Source organism: Opisthorchis viverrini (genome assembly GCF_000715545.1).
Source record: "Opisthorchis viverrini unplaced genomic scaffold opera_v5_535, whole genome shotgun sequence".
Lineage (NCBI taxonomy): Eukaryota > Metazoa > Platyhelminthes > Trematoda > Opisthorchiida > Opisthorchiidae > Opisthorchis > Opisthorchis viverrini.
This window is the reverse complement of record NW_008752196.1, coordinates 73186-91945: the sequence shown is the minus strand read 5'-3', so window position 1 is coordinate 91945 and position 18760 is coordinate 73186. Positions and strand designations below refer to the sequence as shown.

Below are 18760 nucleotides of genomic sequence, written 5' to 3'. Positions count from 1 at the left end.
GGTATTCATGTAAACAAGTTTAAGAAGGAATCTTTCTTTTACCACTGGCATGATACCCTCTGCATATCTAGAAAGAAATTCTAAATGATCGAGGGTCAATGAATTCCCCGGCGGCTTACTCAATTTTTGTTTTTTTCATCTTTGCAATGATTACTTCGGCGTAACCGGATTCAGATAATTTTGAAATTTGGTTAAATATTTTATAGCTAAATCTTGTACCATGAAAAAAACATTTAGGTGTGCCAAGCAATACCATCGAATTTATGCAGTGGCTCATTATCTATTTAGTAATAAAAATGAACACACTTTTGGGTTAGTCACGTGACCCGCGCGGGTGACGGGAGATTCAAACGGGGTTCTGCCTCACCCGTCAGATCTGGCCACATTCTGGTTGGAGAGGAACCCACGCAATTCTTTATTATTTTGCCGTACCCATTTTTTGCTAGACATGAATAAGCAACGGAAAACAAAATCATTTCCCGATATAATAAAATACGGGTGGCTCAGATGCGTGGATTAGTAGTATGCACGTTTGCTGTTAACTTGGGTAAAAGGCTGGACAATTATTTCTCAGGTGACACCAAACCGCACATTATTGCTGTTTCTTGCTGGTTGGTCTGCAAGTCGGCCGCTAACAGCCGGCTACATACAAACATAACCATATTCTGAGTGATGAGTGGTGACTTTTTTGGGATCAAACCTGAGCGAATGCATAAGTAGTTGAATATCTAACGCATGCCGGCTGCCAGAAACATGCAGATTAATGACTGAAATAAGCACTGACTGACTGCATCATTCGAAATCGTCTATAAAGCACACCACCGCAGATGGACCTACGTTTGTCAGTCGCGACAAGCGGCTGGACAGAACGTTCAGCCAACGTCCTGACTATAAATCCCCCAGACAACAGTTCGCCATAAGCAAGTAAACAATTGTTGGCCTAGCTTATTTACTTGGCACATTCATCACATTTGCCGCTATAAAAAGTAATTCATGTTTTTTCTGCCTCAGGGGCCCAAAACACTGGACGATTTTTCGCTCCCACCTAAACCTTATTACTGCGGTCGGATTGATTTCACTTATCTAACGTTCAAGAAGCAGAACGTGTTGTCACTTACGATGCACTCGATTGAATCGCATCAGAAGGGCGTCTCATTTAGAGCTTTTTGATAGGCAGAAAACTATTCTCCACCCAGTGTTCAATCAATCAAGCCTAAGGGTCGGCACAAAAATGTCGTCTAAAAGGAAGGAAGCCAAAAAAGCGTTCAGTTATGCTGCAAATGCGCCCAAAATGTGCAGCGTAAATGTACTTTCTACATGGAGACGGTAACTTTCAGGGGTGCAAATCAAATAGACCAACGTCATCATAAATGACGTCATGATAAGTGTTAGTGTGATCTGGCAAAATAAATCTGCCACAAGGAAATAAAAAAATTTCCAAAAGCAAAATCGACTCTGATCTTCACTAAGCTGAAGTGCTACGAGCAACCTTTTAGCCTGAACGCACAAATAAGAATTTCCAACAAAAATTAGGCAACTGCATTGTTCCTTGTTCGCTCTTAAGTTTATGTGCTTAGAAGGGTACCCGAAATATGCATTCCGCTTCAAAAACGACCGATTACCTTGGTATACGCATTCATGCAAAAAGCTTCAGACAGTTTATTCGTTGCAAAGTTAAACAATAAACACAATAGTGCTCTCATCGGAAGACACCGCCTCGAACCAGAGGAAATGCTGCTTCAACGGCTAACAAACTGACAGCCACACTTTGGCAGCCAATAAGTAAACCGCATTCCGACAAAATGTTCCCGTAGAATATAAGAAAAGAACAGTTGTCCTTTTTAATAGCAAAACTTTCTCATTGCTTCTATAGATGACGAATCAGAATTTTACAAATTTTCCTCTTTAAATACGATAAAAGTAAGTATTCTTGAATATTGTGAGGGCTGTCAGTATAACAGCAACAATTATGTTATTTTGAGTTTTTGTACGCTGTTGGGTGTCACGACATCATTTCCAACGAAGTTTTGTCACAGTTTTGTCATATGCACCACTGATGAGCCCTACTGAAGGTGGAACTCTGACCAGGCGCTCAAGTGCAAACTGAGGACTGGGAACGACTGTTGGAAACGGGAACGGCATAAACGTTCATACCCACAAAACAATGTAAACAAAAACGATAAATTCACAGCAGTTTAAAATTGCTCGTGACAGTACCTGATTGAGGAGTGCAGTCAAACGAGTGAACGATCGTTACAATCAAGATTGTTACTGGGTCACCGTTCGAGAATTTGGGAGACCCAATCACACTGGTCTAGCATGAATGTGGTCAACGATTTCCGCGTGGCAATATGGAAGCGCTCAGATTTCGCTGATGAAGTAGTGAAAGAACACCGGTTTGGCACAGCCAACAGTGTGCACTACCGTTGAGCCATAATTAGAGAGGAACGCGAGTCCCAAGATTTAATTTCAAAAAGAGAGGATGAGAACTTTTCAAACGAGGTGACTGTTTGCACACTATCAGTCAGGGCTTTTACATGATATTTTTGTGTTTTCATATATGCATAACAAACAACAACACACATGGCAAATGCTACTCAAAGATAATCCATAGAAAATCTTAGAAATTTTGTATCAGCTTTGACCTTAGAAGCAGAATCTGTCCTCGGGTAGACTGGAAACAGCATACAAGAAGCATGACTTTGGGTCGTTAACATTTGCTGTGACNCATTTGGAAATTTTTTTATTTCCTTGTGGCAGATCTATTTTGCCAGATCACACTAACACTTATCATGACGTCATTTATGATGACGTTGGTCTATTTGATTTGCACCCCTGAAAGTCACCGTCTCCATGTAGAAAGTACATTTACGCTGCACATTTTGGGCGCATTTGCAGCATAACTGAACGCTTTTTTGGCTTCCTTCCTTTTAGACGACATTTTTGTGCCAACCCTTAGGCTTGATTGATTGAACACTGGGTGGAAAATATTTTTCTGCCTATCAAAAAGCTCTAAATGAGACGCCCTTCTGATGCGATTCAATCGAGTGCATCGTAAGTGACAACACGTTCTGCTTCTTGAACGTTAGATAAGTGAAATCAACCCGACCGCAGTAATAAGGTTTAGGTGGGAGCCAAAAATCGTCCAGTGTTTTGGGCCCCTGAGGCAGAAAAAACATGAATTACTTTTTATAGCGGCAAATGTGATGAATGTGCCAAGTAAATAAGCTAGGCCAACAATTGTTTACTTGCTTATGGCGAACTGTTGTCTGGGGGATTTATAGTCAGGACGTTGGCTGAACGTTCTGTCCAGCCGCTTGTCGCGACTGACAAACGTAGGTCCATCTGCGGTGGTGTGCTTTATAGACGATTTCGAATGATGCAGTCAGTCAGTGCTTATTTCAGTCATTAATCTGCATGTTTCTGGCAGCCGGCATGCGTTAGTTATTCAACTACTTATGCATTCGCTCAGGTTTGATCCCAAAAAAGTCACCACTCATCACTCAGAATATGGTTATGTTTGTAAGTAGCCGGCTGTTAGCGGCCGACTTGCAGACCAACCAGCAAGAAACAGCAATAATGTGCGGTTTGGTGTCACCTGAGAAATAATTGTCGAGCCTTTTACCCAAGTTAACAGCAAACGTGCATACTACTAATCCACGCATCTGAGCCACCCGTATTTTATTATATCGGGAAATGATTTTGTTTTCCGTTGCTTGTTCATGTCTAGCAAAAAATGGGTACGGCAAAATAATAAAGAATTGCGTGGGTTCCTCTCCAACCAGAATGTGGCCAGATCTGACGGGTGAGGCAGAACCCCGTTTGAATCTCCCGTCACCCGCGCGGGTCACGTGACTAACCCAAAAGTGTGTTCATTTTTATTACTAAATAGATAATGAGCCACTGCATAAATTCGATGGTATTGCTTGGCACACCTAAATGTTTTTTTCATGGTACAAGATTTAGCTATAAAATATTTAACCAAATTTCAAAATTATCTGAATCCGGTTACGCCGAAGTAATCATTGCAAAGATGAAAAAAAAATTGAGTAAGCCGCCGGGGAATTCATTGACCCTCGATCATTTAGAATTTCTTTCTAGATATGCAGAGGGTATCATGCCAGTGGTAAAAGAAAGATTCCTTCTTAAACTTGTTTACATGAATACCCACTTTGGCAACTGATTGTCTGGTGGGACTTAAGCCATTCACTTTTACTTCATTTTATACGTAGCCCATCGAAGTGGTCAAAAACCTAACACAACTATAACGCTAATAAATCATGTACTTCAGAACTGATCAACATCAGTAAACGCAGAAGCGTAGGTGTATAAAGCAACAATACAAAATATCTGGCGAATTTAAACTTCAGGCGTTTGAGAGTTAGTTACCGTGGTGAGAAAACCGTTCTCCGAATAACATCAGAAGTAAAGATCGGAAATACTGTAAACCAAAAACGTAGTTGAACCATTTTGAAGAACAAAATACTGACGCCAGTCAAACAAAGTTTACATTTTTGCGGCAATATTTTCATTGGATAGCTGGAGTTGCTTACCCCTAAATCCTGTTATTCAACAAATCAGTGACATGCAGAATTTATGTTATGAAATTAAAGTGATTACACGTTTTGAATGCCCAAGCGGAGTATTTTTTCACTTTTAATTTTAAAAACATTCATCCTCTGGATGTTATGTCACATTTGGGCATAGGTTCTTCTCCAACGGATTTTAGCGTGCGTGTTCAGTTGCTCGCGTGTAAGATCTCCAGGGATGAGTAAGATGTTAAACAGCCAAAAATATCCTAGTTAATCCTGAGAACCCTATCTTACCATAACGCGAGTCTGGCCTTAATTACTTGGAGGCAACGGCAGTTATAGTGTCCCTTGGTCGACCGTTTAAATCATAAGATGACATTGACACACAGGTACAATCTTACCAGGATACGATCATTTGTGTGCTCCAGTGATCCATTGACCCGTGCTTTTGGACGCTTGTGGGTCATCCGTCATTTATCATGCAAAGACGGTCAATAGTATGAGGTCAAACCAACACCATGTTCTGGCAATGACAAAAATACTTTAAGAAAGGCACTGGCATTTGTCCTGAAACACTGCTGACGTGCAGTCAGACGTTAGTGCCACGGGCTTTAGTTTGTCCTTCTTTTCAGGTCAAGTCACTCCAGAAAATAGCAGATCACCTGTAATTATTAGAATAAAGGTTACAGTCACTAAACGAAAAATTGGCCGTCATTTGGTTTCATTAAATACCTCGCTTTACAAGCTGCATATAACAGGGACTGTACGCTGACATCTCTCTTTTTCCATTCAAATACGATTACATTCTCCACCCATATAATTTTATCTTCGCATACTAACGCGGCAGGACAGCCACTCCGTTAATCTCGTTACGATTAGGCTGCAAAATCTGCGCTGTTGCCAAAAGTTCTAAGACTTTCAAGGTACACCTGTAAGCCACTGCGATTTAAATGTTTTCAATGTAACTGAAGCCGGAGTCAAGTTCAAATCTAACGAGCCTCAATTTGCGAAATGATTGGGAACTTAATGAGATATCTTTTCAATCATGGAACATAAATCCGTTAAGACGAATACAAAAATGTGTTGGTCATACTAATATAATATACCCTGTTTAATAACCCATCCCAATCTGTTCTAGGAACAGAAAGTGAAATGTTGAGGTGGTTTTGTCGAGTTGAGGTTATTGAGATCACGTTGAGTGTGGAAGTTTGTGCAATTCCAATGCACTCGCTTCCCCATCGCACTAAAAACCCACTCCACAGGTGATGGAAATTTTTGCATCCTATTTGCATCAAATGCTTTCAAGGGCCACCAGTACAGCCCAATTCACAAATAGTCTTCGCGGCTACAAAAGTCCCCGTTTGATTATGCACAGATGAACAAAAAATTGAAGCGCAAGATTCTACGGCAGGTTCCTGAGGATTGATTAACGGTAGATTCAATAAATGCTCAATATTCCAGAATCTGTGTCACCAGCCACCAAATGTTAATTTCACTTGGAGAATAGCACCCACCTGCTTGTCGTCCAGTGACATCTGAGCAGTGAGTTGCAAATAGAGCTGAATGATGTTCGCAAATTAGCGACGTGCGACGCCTTCAGTTAACCAATAAAATAGGTGAATAACTAAATTGCAACAAAATGAATAACGACGATGTGACCTTCCTTCCAAGCAGGCGTCCATCAGTATCATTTCTCCTAATTTTACATAAACTAGCACAAACGAGCATTAGAAAATTGTCAGTACGTTCTCTGCCAAAAAGGAATTAGTTGTTGCCATCTCACTATCCAAACTGGAGAGGAGACACCGTCGAAACTTGTTCTCACGCATGCATTACCGGTTTCACAACACACATATAAATAACGTCGGCTCTGAGGGAAATATTACCGAGTATGGTTAATTTCTTTCAATGTGTCGGGCGTGAACGCCATTATTTGGCACTTCACCCACGAATTCAGTTGCAAACCGTAAATTGATATGAGGGCATGTGGATCTTTTGTTTGGTTCAATCGATTTCGAGGAGGAAAACATGGGAAACCAACAAACGCGCTTCAGCACTACCGCGATTTATCTGGAACATGCAGCTAACCGATTATTGAAGCTTGTGGAAAACTTCTCCGGGCCCATTAGGACGCTGATGTAAGCGCACTTCATGGTGCGCTTTTTTTATACACCAAGCCACTGAAACATGATTATAGCAGGAATTGACAATGATTGCCGCATGACACCGCATCGCCATTTGGGTTGCTCTCTCAAGCTTTTCGTTATTCACAAATACATGCAAATTTTTTTCATGATTTCATCACCTGAGGGGAGTGTGATAGATTGGTTACGACCCTCAGAATGTAAAGCCCAAAGGCGCTGGCGGTATTCCACTGTGCTCCGTTTTGCCATTTTGCCTAAAAGTCATCCCAACCGACTCGCTTGGGTTTTACGACCATGAATCTACCAATGAACACGCTGAAATTAACATTATTTTATCCATTTCTATTTAGGGACTTACTCAAACGCAAAACCTCAAGAAGAAGTTATCGGTTTAAATCTAACAAACATAGTCATCACAGATATCAATATAACATCAAAATTTGTCAACTTTGTTTGCAAAGAAAACATGCGTAAGTGTAAAAGATAAAGATGCTCAGAGTTTTTTGAGGTTTTTTTTAAAAAATGTGCACTTTCCAGTTTTTGTAGACCAGCCATCTTTATCTTCTATAAAAAGTTAATTGTTTGCGTACAGGGCCAAATAACATCTGAGCTTTAGTCTTGGTTTTGAGTTTAAGCGAATGGAAATCTACACACTCAGGGGGAATGTGTTACCAAAATGGCCTTGTTGAAAAATGGAGATGCGATACTCCACGATATGATGGAGGAGCATATGCTGGTTTTAAACCTTGGCACTAAAGAAATCTAAAGTTCATATACTTTGGATGACGTAGTGCAGCTATTTTTCATAAAATCTGGTAAGTTACGGAGATATTTGACTAATCGGATCTTTCGCATTAACTGAGTAACCATTCCGTGTGTCAAGGTTGGTCTGGTAATATACAGGGCACAATGACAGTAAAAATTTATCTTGTCGGCCGGCAGGTTAAACACGTAAGCTTTCTTATTGTTTTCCTCATTTCTGTTGGCTCAAATAACAAAATGAAAACAAGTGTACATACGCAACACAACTGCTCTCTTCAACTTATCTCAGCAAAATACTATACACCAGGCCATAAAGTCTCTCCCACTTCATCCTCCACTGCACAAAACCTTTCCAAAATCCGGGAATCTGAACGGTGCTGGCCTCTAAAAAATATCACGAATTTTTATACACGTTTGTGTATTTCCAGAATTTCCAGGAAGCATGTGCGCCGATGACCCCTCTTTGCCCGTGGTCAGAGCCTACAGCCTTACCGAAACGATTGCTTCCAACCAATTGGAATCAGATGGAATAAGAATCGGTAGTGTTGTAAACGGCCTGCTTTTATGAAAGTCGTTCATTAGTTTTAATTGCAACCATTTGTCAAATACTGTATTGTCAAAATATCTTTAAAGTGTTTCCAAAAACGACTCCTAGGAACTTGGATGTTTGTTTTGCACCAATAAGTCAATTTAGCAAGTGCAGACATGGTTCGCATTCCGGTATGTGAAGGCCAATGGCACTTCATCGTGGTTAACTCGAGTTAAGGGCGTTGCTAGTCGCCCATGGCTGTATGATGTGGTCTGGATCTTTTAGCCAGGGAGCTTAGAATATAAATCCCCCTGGAACACACGCGACACGCAAAAGTGATGGCAACGAACAAGTAGTAAACAGCATGGCAGTGCGCATGGACGTCCTGGGATAAACGAATTTTCAAGAATAAATTTCTGTTCCAATCTCTAAATCACTCCATTTTTACCGCTGCCTTCCTTACACGCACTGAAAATGCACTGTTGCCCATTAATTGACATAACTACCAATGAAAAATGCAATATCCTTCGCAGGGGCACGTTATAAAATGCTTCGATTTTGCTCTCGATAATGCAAAAACCAGCTCATTGGCGGCCTAACAAAATGCGGCTGAAAGCACTTCATTTTCACCTAAAATAGCAAAGTGGGTCAGTTGAACTCGCAAACCATGTAATGTAGGCTAACATCATGGCTCAGTACAATTTTTGCCCTTGTCGGAAATTTTAAACCTGATCTTCTAACACAGTACCTTCTTTTACGAAATTGGTGTCCGGAATAACGATTCCTAGCTAGGACACATGACAAGCACTTGTAAAGCCGCTTTAAATGCACTGCGAGAGGTGTGACAAATATTCTCACCCACCTCAAGTGGTACTCGGTTATATACCGCAATACAAAAATGGTGTCAGCAGTTGAAACGTACTTCAGATTCGTGTCTTATTCAAAAACTGGCTTATATATATGATTCTGATTTCGATTTCTACGTTTTTTCCATCGCCCTTCTATGCCCGCGTGATGCAGCCAACATGAAAAACGTCAGAAGCACGCTTTGCACTTTTGCGTACCCTTAAATTTCGCAAACAACTACATTCCACTTTCGAGAAATACACCCGTTTGCAAATTAATTTGATTTCCTGAGAGACTCACACACACACGCGCACACAGGCTGCGTCATGTTTTAGTTGGCACGATATTCGAAATATCAGTGGAATTTTGATTAAAGTAGAACATAATTTTGACGGAAACCCGGAGACCATGCATACATGATGAGCCTCAAAAGGGTGAAACCGGTCGTGGGCCGTCGAATAGTTTTCAACAACCCGGTGAGCAGTTTCCTTCATGAAAATATACTGCGATATCCCGAATATCGTGCCGAATGAAACGTGAGGCGGCCTGTGGGCAACGCATTCAGTTGCAGAATAGCGTAAAAGACAGATTCATTTAGTCTCTCGTGGAAACCAAATTGATTTGTAAATGATTGTATTCCTTGTAAACAGCCCAATTTGGGTTCAAATAGAACGTATATTAGACGGAAACTCAGGGACTGCGCCCATCAGATGAGCTCAAAGTGGAAGATCAAAACCGATCCTGGGCTGTTGAAGGGCTTTTAGCACATTGTGAGCAGTTTTCTTTATGAAAACATTCTACTTTCTTTGTGCTTGCTATGTTCCGTTGATTACCTATAGAATTTACCATTTCTACCTTCAATTCTTTCCATAATTCTTTTCGATAATTTTAAAAAGGGCACCATTTCAAAATGAAATTGTGAATGTATCTTCATACAATACGAGAAACGCAAACTTAACTTTAAACGACCTGCGGGGGTGGTTCTTATCCTGAGTAAGTGATAGACACTACTAACTATTTCCTGTAGGACTTTTATTAAAGTAATTTCTATGAGGTCCATTCGTATCTGACGATATTCGTATCTGATGTGGTGTACGGAGTTTCAGGAGCAAATGCTAGGTTTTTTCAAAACACCGTTGAGAAAACAAACAATGAAATCCTGTTTTATGATTAGTAATCACTCCTACGTACTATACTAATTTCTCCGTCTGTTAACATTCCTTTGTGAGTCCTACTGAATCCAGTCCGATGCCCGGGTAGCCTGGTTACAGCGCTGTTTAATCGTTGTAGCAATTTTGCGGAATAAGGACAATTTTCAGAGAGGGAAATCGGAAAATTGTGGCCTAACATAAGAAGCAAAACGACAAATGTATGAATATGAATCGAGCACCACGATCTTCCAAATTTTAAAGCGTCATATTCAGGAAGGTTTTTCCCAAAGGACTTGTTTTTATTGTTTTGGATTCTTTGATTCCCTCGATAGATTTATAAGCCTACAAGATCGGAACACCTGCCAGCATTCAAAGCGCACGTTAAGGCCAATGTAGTCATCCTGTACCCACAATTAATTGTCTGAGTTACTTTTTCGGAGAAAAAGTCTACCTTCACCTGAGACTCACATTTTACCTACCTTCTTTAAAACACTCACGTTAATGTTGCACCATAAGTTTTTGGTTATTGCAAATTAACTTTATTTGAATTGTGCTTTTTTTCAAACATTCCCTGTTTAGAAGCACAAGGTAAAAACATAATTTCACTCGGTTTTTTAAATTTTACCGTATTTACCGATAGCAAGATTATGTCTCTGTAAATTGCATGTCCATTGTCCTCTAAATGGAGGAGATTTTATACCGGTTGTAACAAACAAGGAATCATTCTTTAGATTTGTGCGGTACAAACTGCCAATAACACAGATGGGGAAGCGACCTCACTGAATGCCTCAAACTTTCGCCACGAATGATCCCTAGCTTAAGAACAATTTATAAAATCAATTATTATCTTTCATCTGGCAGGTCTCTTTCAGCATAAAAGTCGCTAATCGACCCCAGAAGCCAGAATAATTTAGGACTAAAATATACTCAACTAGGAAGTGCAAAACTCAATTCCTAATAGTGGAGTCATTTTCAAAGGTGATAGTTTAGAAATCAAAAGCGCTGGTTGTAACAGCTCATTAGCAATTTCCGAAAGATATAATTCTGGGGCGCGTTTCAGGCAATAGACCAATCAGCTTTCATTATCCTACTATCATTCATGTGCTATTCACATATTATCGCATAACCTACAGATCTAAAACGCTTTCAAACCAATATTTTTAGTCAAATATGAACAATCCTGGGGTTTGGTAATATATTCTATCATCAGAATGCTCATGTAAGACCAGAACGTCAGTCGTTCGAACGGAGAACGTCCCCGCTGGTTTGTATTATCCGTTTGAGCAAAATTTATTAAACTGCCATTCAAACAGCCGACTTCTTTACACAACAGTCGTCCGCAATACCAACGTTTCGCGACTCATTTCAGGATAGAATCCGCTTTCAAATAAGAGCAATATGGAGCGGCTAGTATTTTCAGTAGACCCAGACGCCTTACTTGATCTCGGCAATGCTACTTTAAACAAATCACAAAATCTGAAATCAATCTGGTTTAGACAGTAAGTGACAGATGGCAATGAACTCCGCAACAGTATTTTTTTTGTTTACACAGTCCTGCCTGTCTAAAGGTGTCCTTAGAAATATACTTTATAGTCGATTGGAAGAATGCACTATTCTGTATGAATAAATCAATCTGTGTTATTTTCATATCTATGCCCATGTCTAGCGTTAGACTTTTGTCACGTTATTTGTTGACGACCCTTGACTTTAAAACATTAATTATTGCTAATCTACAACCTAAGTTCGGAGCCTTTTATAAGTTCCAATAAACCACAGAGATGCCCATACACAGACAGCGTTAGTCAAGGTTATGATCATCATCACCGCTGTCAGCTGTAATAACCACGCACTTGTCGTACAGTGGTTGTAGCTGCCACAGTTTCGTTCACCGATGATTCGGGGAGCTGAGGTATGTAGCTGCGCATTGGAGGCGAAGTCTTATACATTAGTGCGTAAATACAGCACTGTGGGTGGAGCGTTAAGTGGATGGATTAAGAAACGAGCTATGCATTGAAGGCAATAGCTTGGATGCATGAGCGCCATTGAGGGGGCGACTTTGCCATATCTGACAATGCCCCTAATAATTGATACGTTCCGTCTCGTGGTCAAAAAGAGATGGCAATGACCAGCGAAGCTGAGTTTGCTGGTAATGGCTTTCACACTTCGCTACCAAGTCATTTTTTGACCGCCTCTAGCTTTCCTAGACTCTTCACGTGATTATGCGGAAAGATCCATTTGGGGAAGTCAAGTTGCAAAAGTAAGGCTCAAATTACGGATCTTCCGATGAGCGTCTAATACACTAAGCATTCTCAACACTTAATGTCGGATAGAAAGCAAGGTATTTGTCTGTCACAATCAGTCAATTGGTAAAAAATATTATTAAAAAACATTGAACCCTACAGTCTTGGTAGATTGTGGACACATATGTTCCAATCAAGCCGTTCAAGATGGTTACTGATCCGGTTCGAGCTAAAATGGAGCACTGATTGAGAGGTATAGACTCATGGGGAAACCAGAAAACTAGCTAAACATTTTAAACTTTGATTGGAACGATATTGATTTTGCCTGTACATTTGATTAGGTTTCATTTTATTTCTCACTTCTTCTGTTAATAACTGTTTCACTTTTCTGGCCCTACATGACCCCTAAAAGGATAGTCAAAACTGTACTTAGTTTTCATGCGTGCAGGTTCACTGCTGCGTTGACCTAACAACTGTCAGTTTAACTTAGTTGTAAGTGCCTTTATTAAAGATTTGCCATTTAGAGACGGTACACAAAGACAACTGATCCAATATTAAGTAGATCATAAAAGCTCTCCGGCAGTCTGAGCAAACAACAGGGCAGAATACAAGCTTCAAACTATTTCAAAATGGAATTAGTTCCAATTGGCTCGCGGAAAGCCAGAGATACCGACGTGCCAACCTTTACGGTCCTATTGACCTTGGTTACCTAGGCTACCAATGCTTGAACGATGATCTCAAGATATATCCACTAAATTCCACAGTTATGAATGCATAACTCAATTCAATGAAAATTACATAATATTTAAATGCTTCCCGATATTTCTGTGCTTACAAGCTGATTGAGCAATGTTTGAAACACTTTTCTTCAGAAGTTGGGAATATGCAAGAATGTTATGATCTTGTCAGCGAATCCAGTGGCTTTTTCAACCTCACTTGGAATGCTGCTCTGTGCTTACCTCACAAATCTCCAATAAGAGGGACCCTCGAATTCTGGACCTTTCGGCCAGCAGTTTGATCACTTAGCCACCCAGCAACGAACGCTTAATGAGCAATGATAAAATTGCAGTTTGATAGGATATATTGCCATCTGTCTATCACAAAACATCGGCCAAATTCGTGAGCTGCCTGCTTGAGTGAACAGTTCACACACATTAGTTGCAAATTGGCCGCAATAAGAATAAAACATCTGCAACACATTATCTCTTGGTCTGATATGTTTTACCTGAAGGACAAAACCACTGTAAAGACTTTACCGTATTGTAAATTGTAGACGTTTCTGGAGAAAAATGAGACCGCTAACTTGGTGACGTGTCTTTTGCAACTTTAAAGTCAAAAGCAGTGCCAGAATATGTAAGCAAATGTGTTGGCAAGACGTTTGTTTAGTAATCAGACTATTAAAAATTAACATTACGATTTCCAATTGTGAGTTAATTTCTAAGTTGTTTGTGACACAATTAACAAAGTCACACCTGTTTGAAAATAACAAAAGCGACTGGTGACTCCCTTCAAAAATACTGACGGGAGAATCAGTGATGTTAACCATGTTGAGACACAAACTAAAGTCATTCTTGGAAGTTTTTGTCAGTGCAATTTAACTCATGGTTGAATTTAAAATGTTCCATTTTAATTATTTTTGCCAGTACTCTCAAGAATGCATCACCCTCCATTTTTGCATCCCGAGGAATAAACCTAATATACTACTGATAAGGTTGCTGGAAATTCTTCTACAGCCCGCGACTTTTTTTTCCTTTTTGAGGCTCATCAGGTAGTCGCAGCACCCCCCACCCTAGTTTCCGTCAAATTTGTTTCACTTGTACAAAATTAGTCAATTATCAAACACGCTACACCTTCCAGCATTTTACCCGCGAATGCTACGTAAGTCATGTACATAACCAGAAGAACCAATTGCTTTAAAACTAACCGGATTTTCCCGTCTGCACCATGTTTGAATCCGATCGGTGAAAAACCTTATTGCTCAATAAATGTGGCTTGGCACTGTTAGAAGTTATTGCAATTAACCTGTATCAACCGGACCAGCAGTTTTTCTTTCGGTAAAAATTACCCACGTCGAGGAATGAAACTGTTACCAAAGGTGATTTTGATTAAAAGTGTGAATAGGCAGTTTACCACAAATAGATTATTGATCAGGTGGGTGTTGATCTCTTTGCTGAACTTACTATTCGACGTGCCAAATTCTCATTAGCATCTGAGGGAATATCACCAGTGCACATCGCTATGTTGGCTGACTTTGGAATACTGGAACACTTTCCTAAGTGGAAGCAGCATTTTTCGCTTTTGGAGGACGACACCGTAATCCGGATACTGTTGTCAGCAGGCAATTTGCGGTCTTACCACCTTGATCGTCACTTAGGTTCCATTCATTAAAGGATCGAGAGGTCTCAAACGTTTAGGGGGCACATTTAATGACCGGAACGTCCATAGTTCGAACCCGATCTTTGGTGCTCGACTCGTCCTGTCTAGGCTTGGGCAACCGGCAGTTTCCCAACTCTCGTGCTTCCTTCTGGTGGGATGTCAGCCAAACATTCGAAGGAGTGATATGCTCTTTATTACAGTGAATTACAAGTGTACCGATTAAAGGCAGTCTTTGGAAAAACTGTACAAAGTTAATATACGAAAGAGGTGGTATTGGTCGTCTGGCTGTCAACGTTAGCCGTCTCCGCCACAAACGGTTTGTGCACCACTCTAATCTGATGTACAGCAGGATACATACACTGCAGGCTGGAAGCTTCTAGCAGACGTTAATCAACTTTGACCGAAGAGAATTACGGCACGCAAAATCGCTGCACCTAACGATGAGCTACCAATTTGATCCGTCAAGTCCGTTGGGATTTTGCACACTTCTATAAATCTCCTTCACATAAATGCCTCTCATATGTATCCAGAAAGAGGCTCTTATACTTGTCCTGGATAACACAGTCGGTATAAAGTCATCAGCAGCTTTTGTAATCATAAAGTGGCTGTTACAACTTTACAGCTAACACTGCGCTGAAGCGCTGGTGCCCGAAATTGAATCAAACATGTTCAAATATCGAGTCCTGAAGCGTGTTTGCTGCTTCCGTTCGGGGTCAGGTTAATTTGGGAAATCTTTCTGTATCTTAATTTACCAGGTATGGGAACCAGGTCCAAAAACTAAGAAACCATAGGCTAACCCGGAAAAGACAAGCAGCTAGCTGTTTTCATCAACAAATATATCAAACAGTTTTACTCTTCTGTCAGCCAAGTATTGTAAGAAAATTTGTGCAAGAGACTGTTGTACATGTTGGTTTAACTAGTAGGAGCATCCAATTGGTACATACAACTTAACTTCATATTACATATTCACAATGGCATTTCTTCTTTAAACTAGAAATATTGTACAAACTCAACAGTAAGTAATCAAGTAGCCGTTTTATAATAAATTCGACTTCCTGCTTATGATCCCCAATTAAGCCATCTCACACTCAGAGTCCACTTGATGGTTCCGTCACACGTTGATTAGACTAACTGCCAACGCCTCTGGTAGATTTACTTTTACCCAGTTTTTCGCTTTAATTTCTAATGTAAATGCACATTACGTGTGTAGTGAAATCTGGTTTCCCCAAAAAGTAGAGATATTCTACGTGTGCTACCGGTTCGTTGATTGGTTGTCCCTTGGGAACGAAATCGTGAAACAGCCAAGCTAATCAAACTGAGACAAAATAGTTACCCTCCCCCGGCGGTTAAAAACTTTTCAATTGGAAATTGGGGCTACGAACTTCGGCATATAACGATATATGTATATTTGTAGTGTACTACCTATAAGGCAGCTGGAAACACCTCGACAGCCAGCGACCGGTTACGCCCTACTTAGGGCACATCAGGTAGGCGCAGACCCTTGGTCTCCCTCAACAATACGTTCTACTTGAAACCAAATTCCACGAAACTAGGGAATCTATACTCATTTGATGTTTGCCTGTAAACATCAAAACCGAGAGATTGAGCTGGGTCCTAGGGGAGACTCTGGAAAAACCAAATCAGTTTGCAAATCAGTGAACATTCGCTAGCTTTATTGTTTTAAATGTCCGCATTTTGTGTTGTTCTGTTTGGAATGCGGAGAGATAGAATTAATGTTATCTCATAAACACACTGGTAGGAAGAAAAATTTGTTCTCCAAAACGGTAAGTCAGTTGTTCCTTGATAAACAATGGCAAATGACTGAATGTGTACAATCGGGGATAAAAAGCTTTGCGGATGACAAATTTAATATCAAAAAGGAGCGTCAAATCCACGGGGTCATAATGTTCCCGGGGCATTTACTTATGGATACCGATATGCAGGCGATATATCCATTGTTAAACCTGACTCCTTTGTAATTCCAATGACATAACATAGTCAAAATGATTGCGCCTCACGTTTGGCATGTCCTTACAAACTGTGAAGTAATGCTGCGAGTCTTCAGGGGTTCGAACCTGATACTCATGCTTACGGATGAACCCGTTGAGCTGGTGGACAAGTTTGTCTACCTTAGAAGATGTGTCATTAACTGTGCTCTCATCCGGATTAAGAAGTCAACAGTGACCTATAGGGGAAATGCATCACCTGTGGCGTAGGCATCAGCCTAGCCGCCAACCGTCGAGTTTACGACGCTATGATGTGCGCCGTATTATTACATGGGTCGGGAACTTATCCGCTGCGCACTGTGGACGTCAAATGCCTTTCAGTATCCGATGGCCGATATCTGTGAGCATTGCGAGAGTCTGGTGGTCCATTAATGTTAAAGAGCCTCAAGTTTGTCGGATGAAATAACTCACCCACGACAGATGAACCTTTCGCACTCTGTGGGTTGCCCTTCTATGGTCACGAGCTTCTAACTCCAGTCGACCGACTTCTGCAAATGGCTGGTTTTTCACAACCATGCAGAGGATGAAAACAAGCCAGGGGAGGTCAGCTTTCAAAAACCCCTACCATCAAACGCGACTGCGCTTGTCACTGTGCCGGATAAAATCCTTGCAACACCATACACTATTGGGTAAAAACGTCGTCCAAAATATCCGAGCCGTCCCTTTGACGGGGCTTGTTCATCCAGGCTTTGTCTTTCCTGTACACCTCCAACACCATCCCAGTGTCCTCAATAAAATGTCCACTGGCACGTCGGTAGATACGCACCACACATACCAGCTACCGCTTCCAGCGAACAGCTATTTACTTCACTCCCAACCCCGAAACTTCGACGATTCAACGGTGGCAGTTGGAAACATTGTACGGCAACAAAACAGTTTTAAATTCTTTGATTATGATGACGATAATAACGTGGCCGGTTTAAATTGTTTGTCAAGTTTTTGTAGGCAACTTTTAAGGGAAAATTATGGGAAAATATTTATCACGTATTTTACCCAGAAAATATGCAACCCGCCTCCACACCAACGCAGATGGCAAAGAAGATTGAGAACAGTGCAAGGCGGCTCAGTCGTTGGAGCGCGACTTTACTGGCCGGAAGGTTCATGATTCGATGCCGACCTCAGCCTCTCGACTTTTCTTGTGTAGGCTTGGGGAACCAGGCCGTATCCAAGCCATCGGGCTTCTTTTTATTGGCATGCCACTGAGGCGCCAATCAATATAATTTTTACATGTTCATTTACATTCTCTTTTCACTTTTGTATGCGCACTTGTAATAAAGCATCCTAACTTTTAATAACCAGTTTGAGCGAACATCGCATGCCACTTTTGATAAACAACAAAAGAAGCAAACCGTTCGTTGTTTGACATGTGAATTGTCCCCATCAAATTCAGCCAAGTTATGTGACTACAAAATCGCCGGTAGGTTTGACCCATTCAAATATCGCCAGGTTAAGCATTCACCACTGGCAGTTCATTTTGTACCAACTTCTTTCAGAATACACCACGGGTATCTCAGGTGTTCTCCGTGGTCATCTACTGAAATCGACTTTTAGAATTTCATTTTGTCCTAAGGACCGAAATTAGCTGTGCGTGGGAGTAATCTGCAAGTGTTTCCTGGAAAACAAATTAGCTTCCAAATCACATGCAATTTTTGTTGAAATCTGAATATCTGGTCAATCAGCGGTGATGTTTTACTGACCAGTTGGTATTCGGGATATTTGAACATAGTAAAAGCCAGTCCAATTTATCTTGTAGGAGGCTTCATTGTCTTTACTCATTTATGCTAAACACATGTCGTTGCTAACTCATGCATTAACAAAATGTGCTCTGTAACAGTCGTACTGGCATGCAGATGCCACCCAATGTCCTGTGCAGTAACGGTAGGAGCGACCAACTGTACATTTAATCGTACGCCAGCCGGTCATGGTAAACTCAACAACTTTGTGCGCATTCTACAAGATGAACAAAAACCTATCTGATACACCTGTCCGATCAAGCCTATCCACTTGAGCACCAGCTTCCATGGGTATCCATATGTTCGAAAGGGCTATAGTTGAAGTAATGATATAATTGTTTTATGATAAAAACGGCAAGCAGTGAAAAAATCACATACCTAGAACGGTTTCAACAGTGAGGTCAGACAGACAGGCAGGGACCAAAGAAATACTTGTGCTCA

At 40.8% G+C, this 18760-nt stretch overlaps 1 protein-coding gene across 1 annotated transcript in view; it reads left to right on the top strand.

The window, feature by feature from the left end:
• Positions 1–18760, top strand: part of T265_11618 (hypothetical protein) — a gene marked incomplete at both ends in the record, with an annotated part of 125705 nt that overhangs the window by 59334 nt on the left and 47611 nt on the right. The window contains one exon of the mRNA XM_009178318.1: positions 7027–7146. Within this exon, the coding sequence (XP_009176582.1) occupies positions 7027–7146 (120 nt within the window). The remainder of the gene's footprint in view (positions 1–7026; positions 7147–18760) is intronic.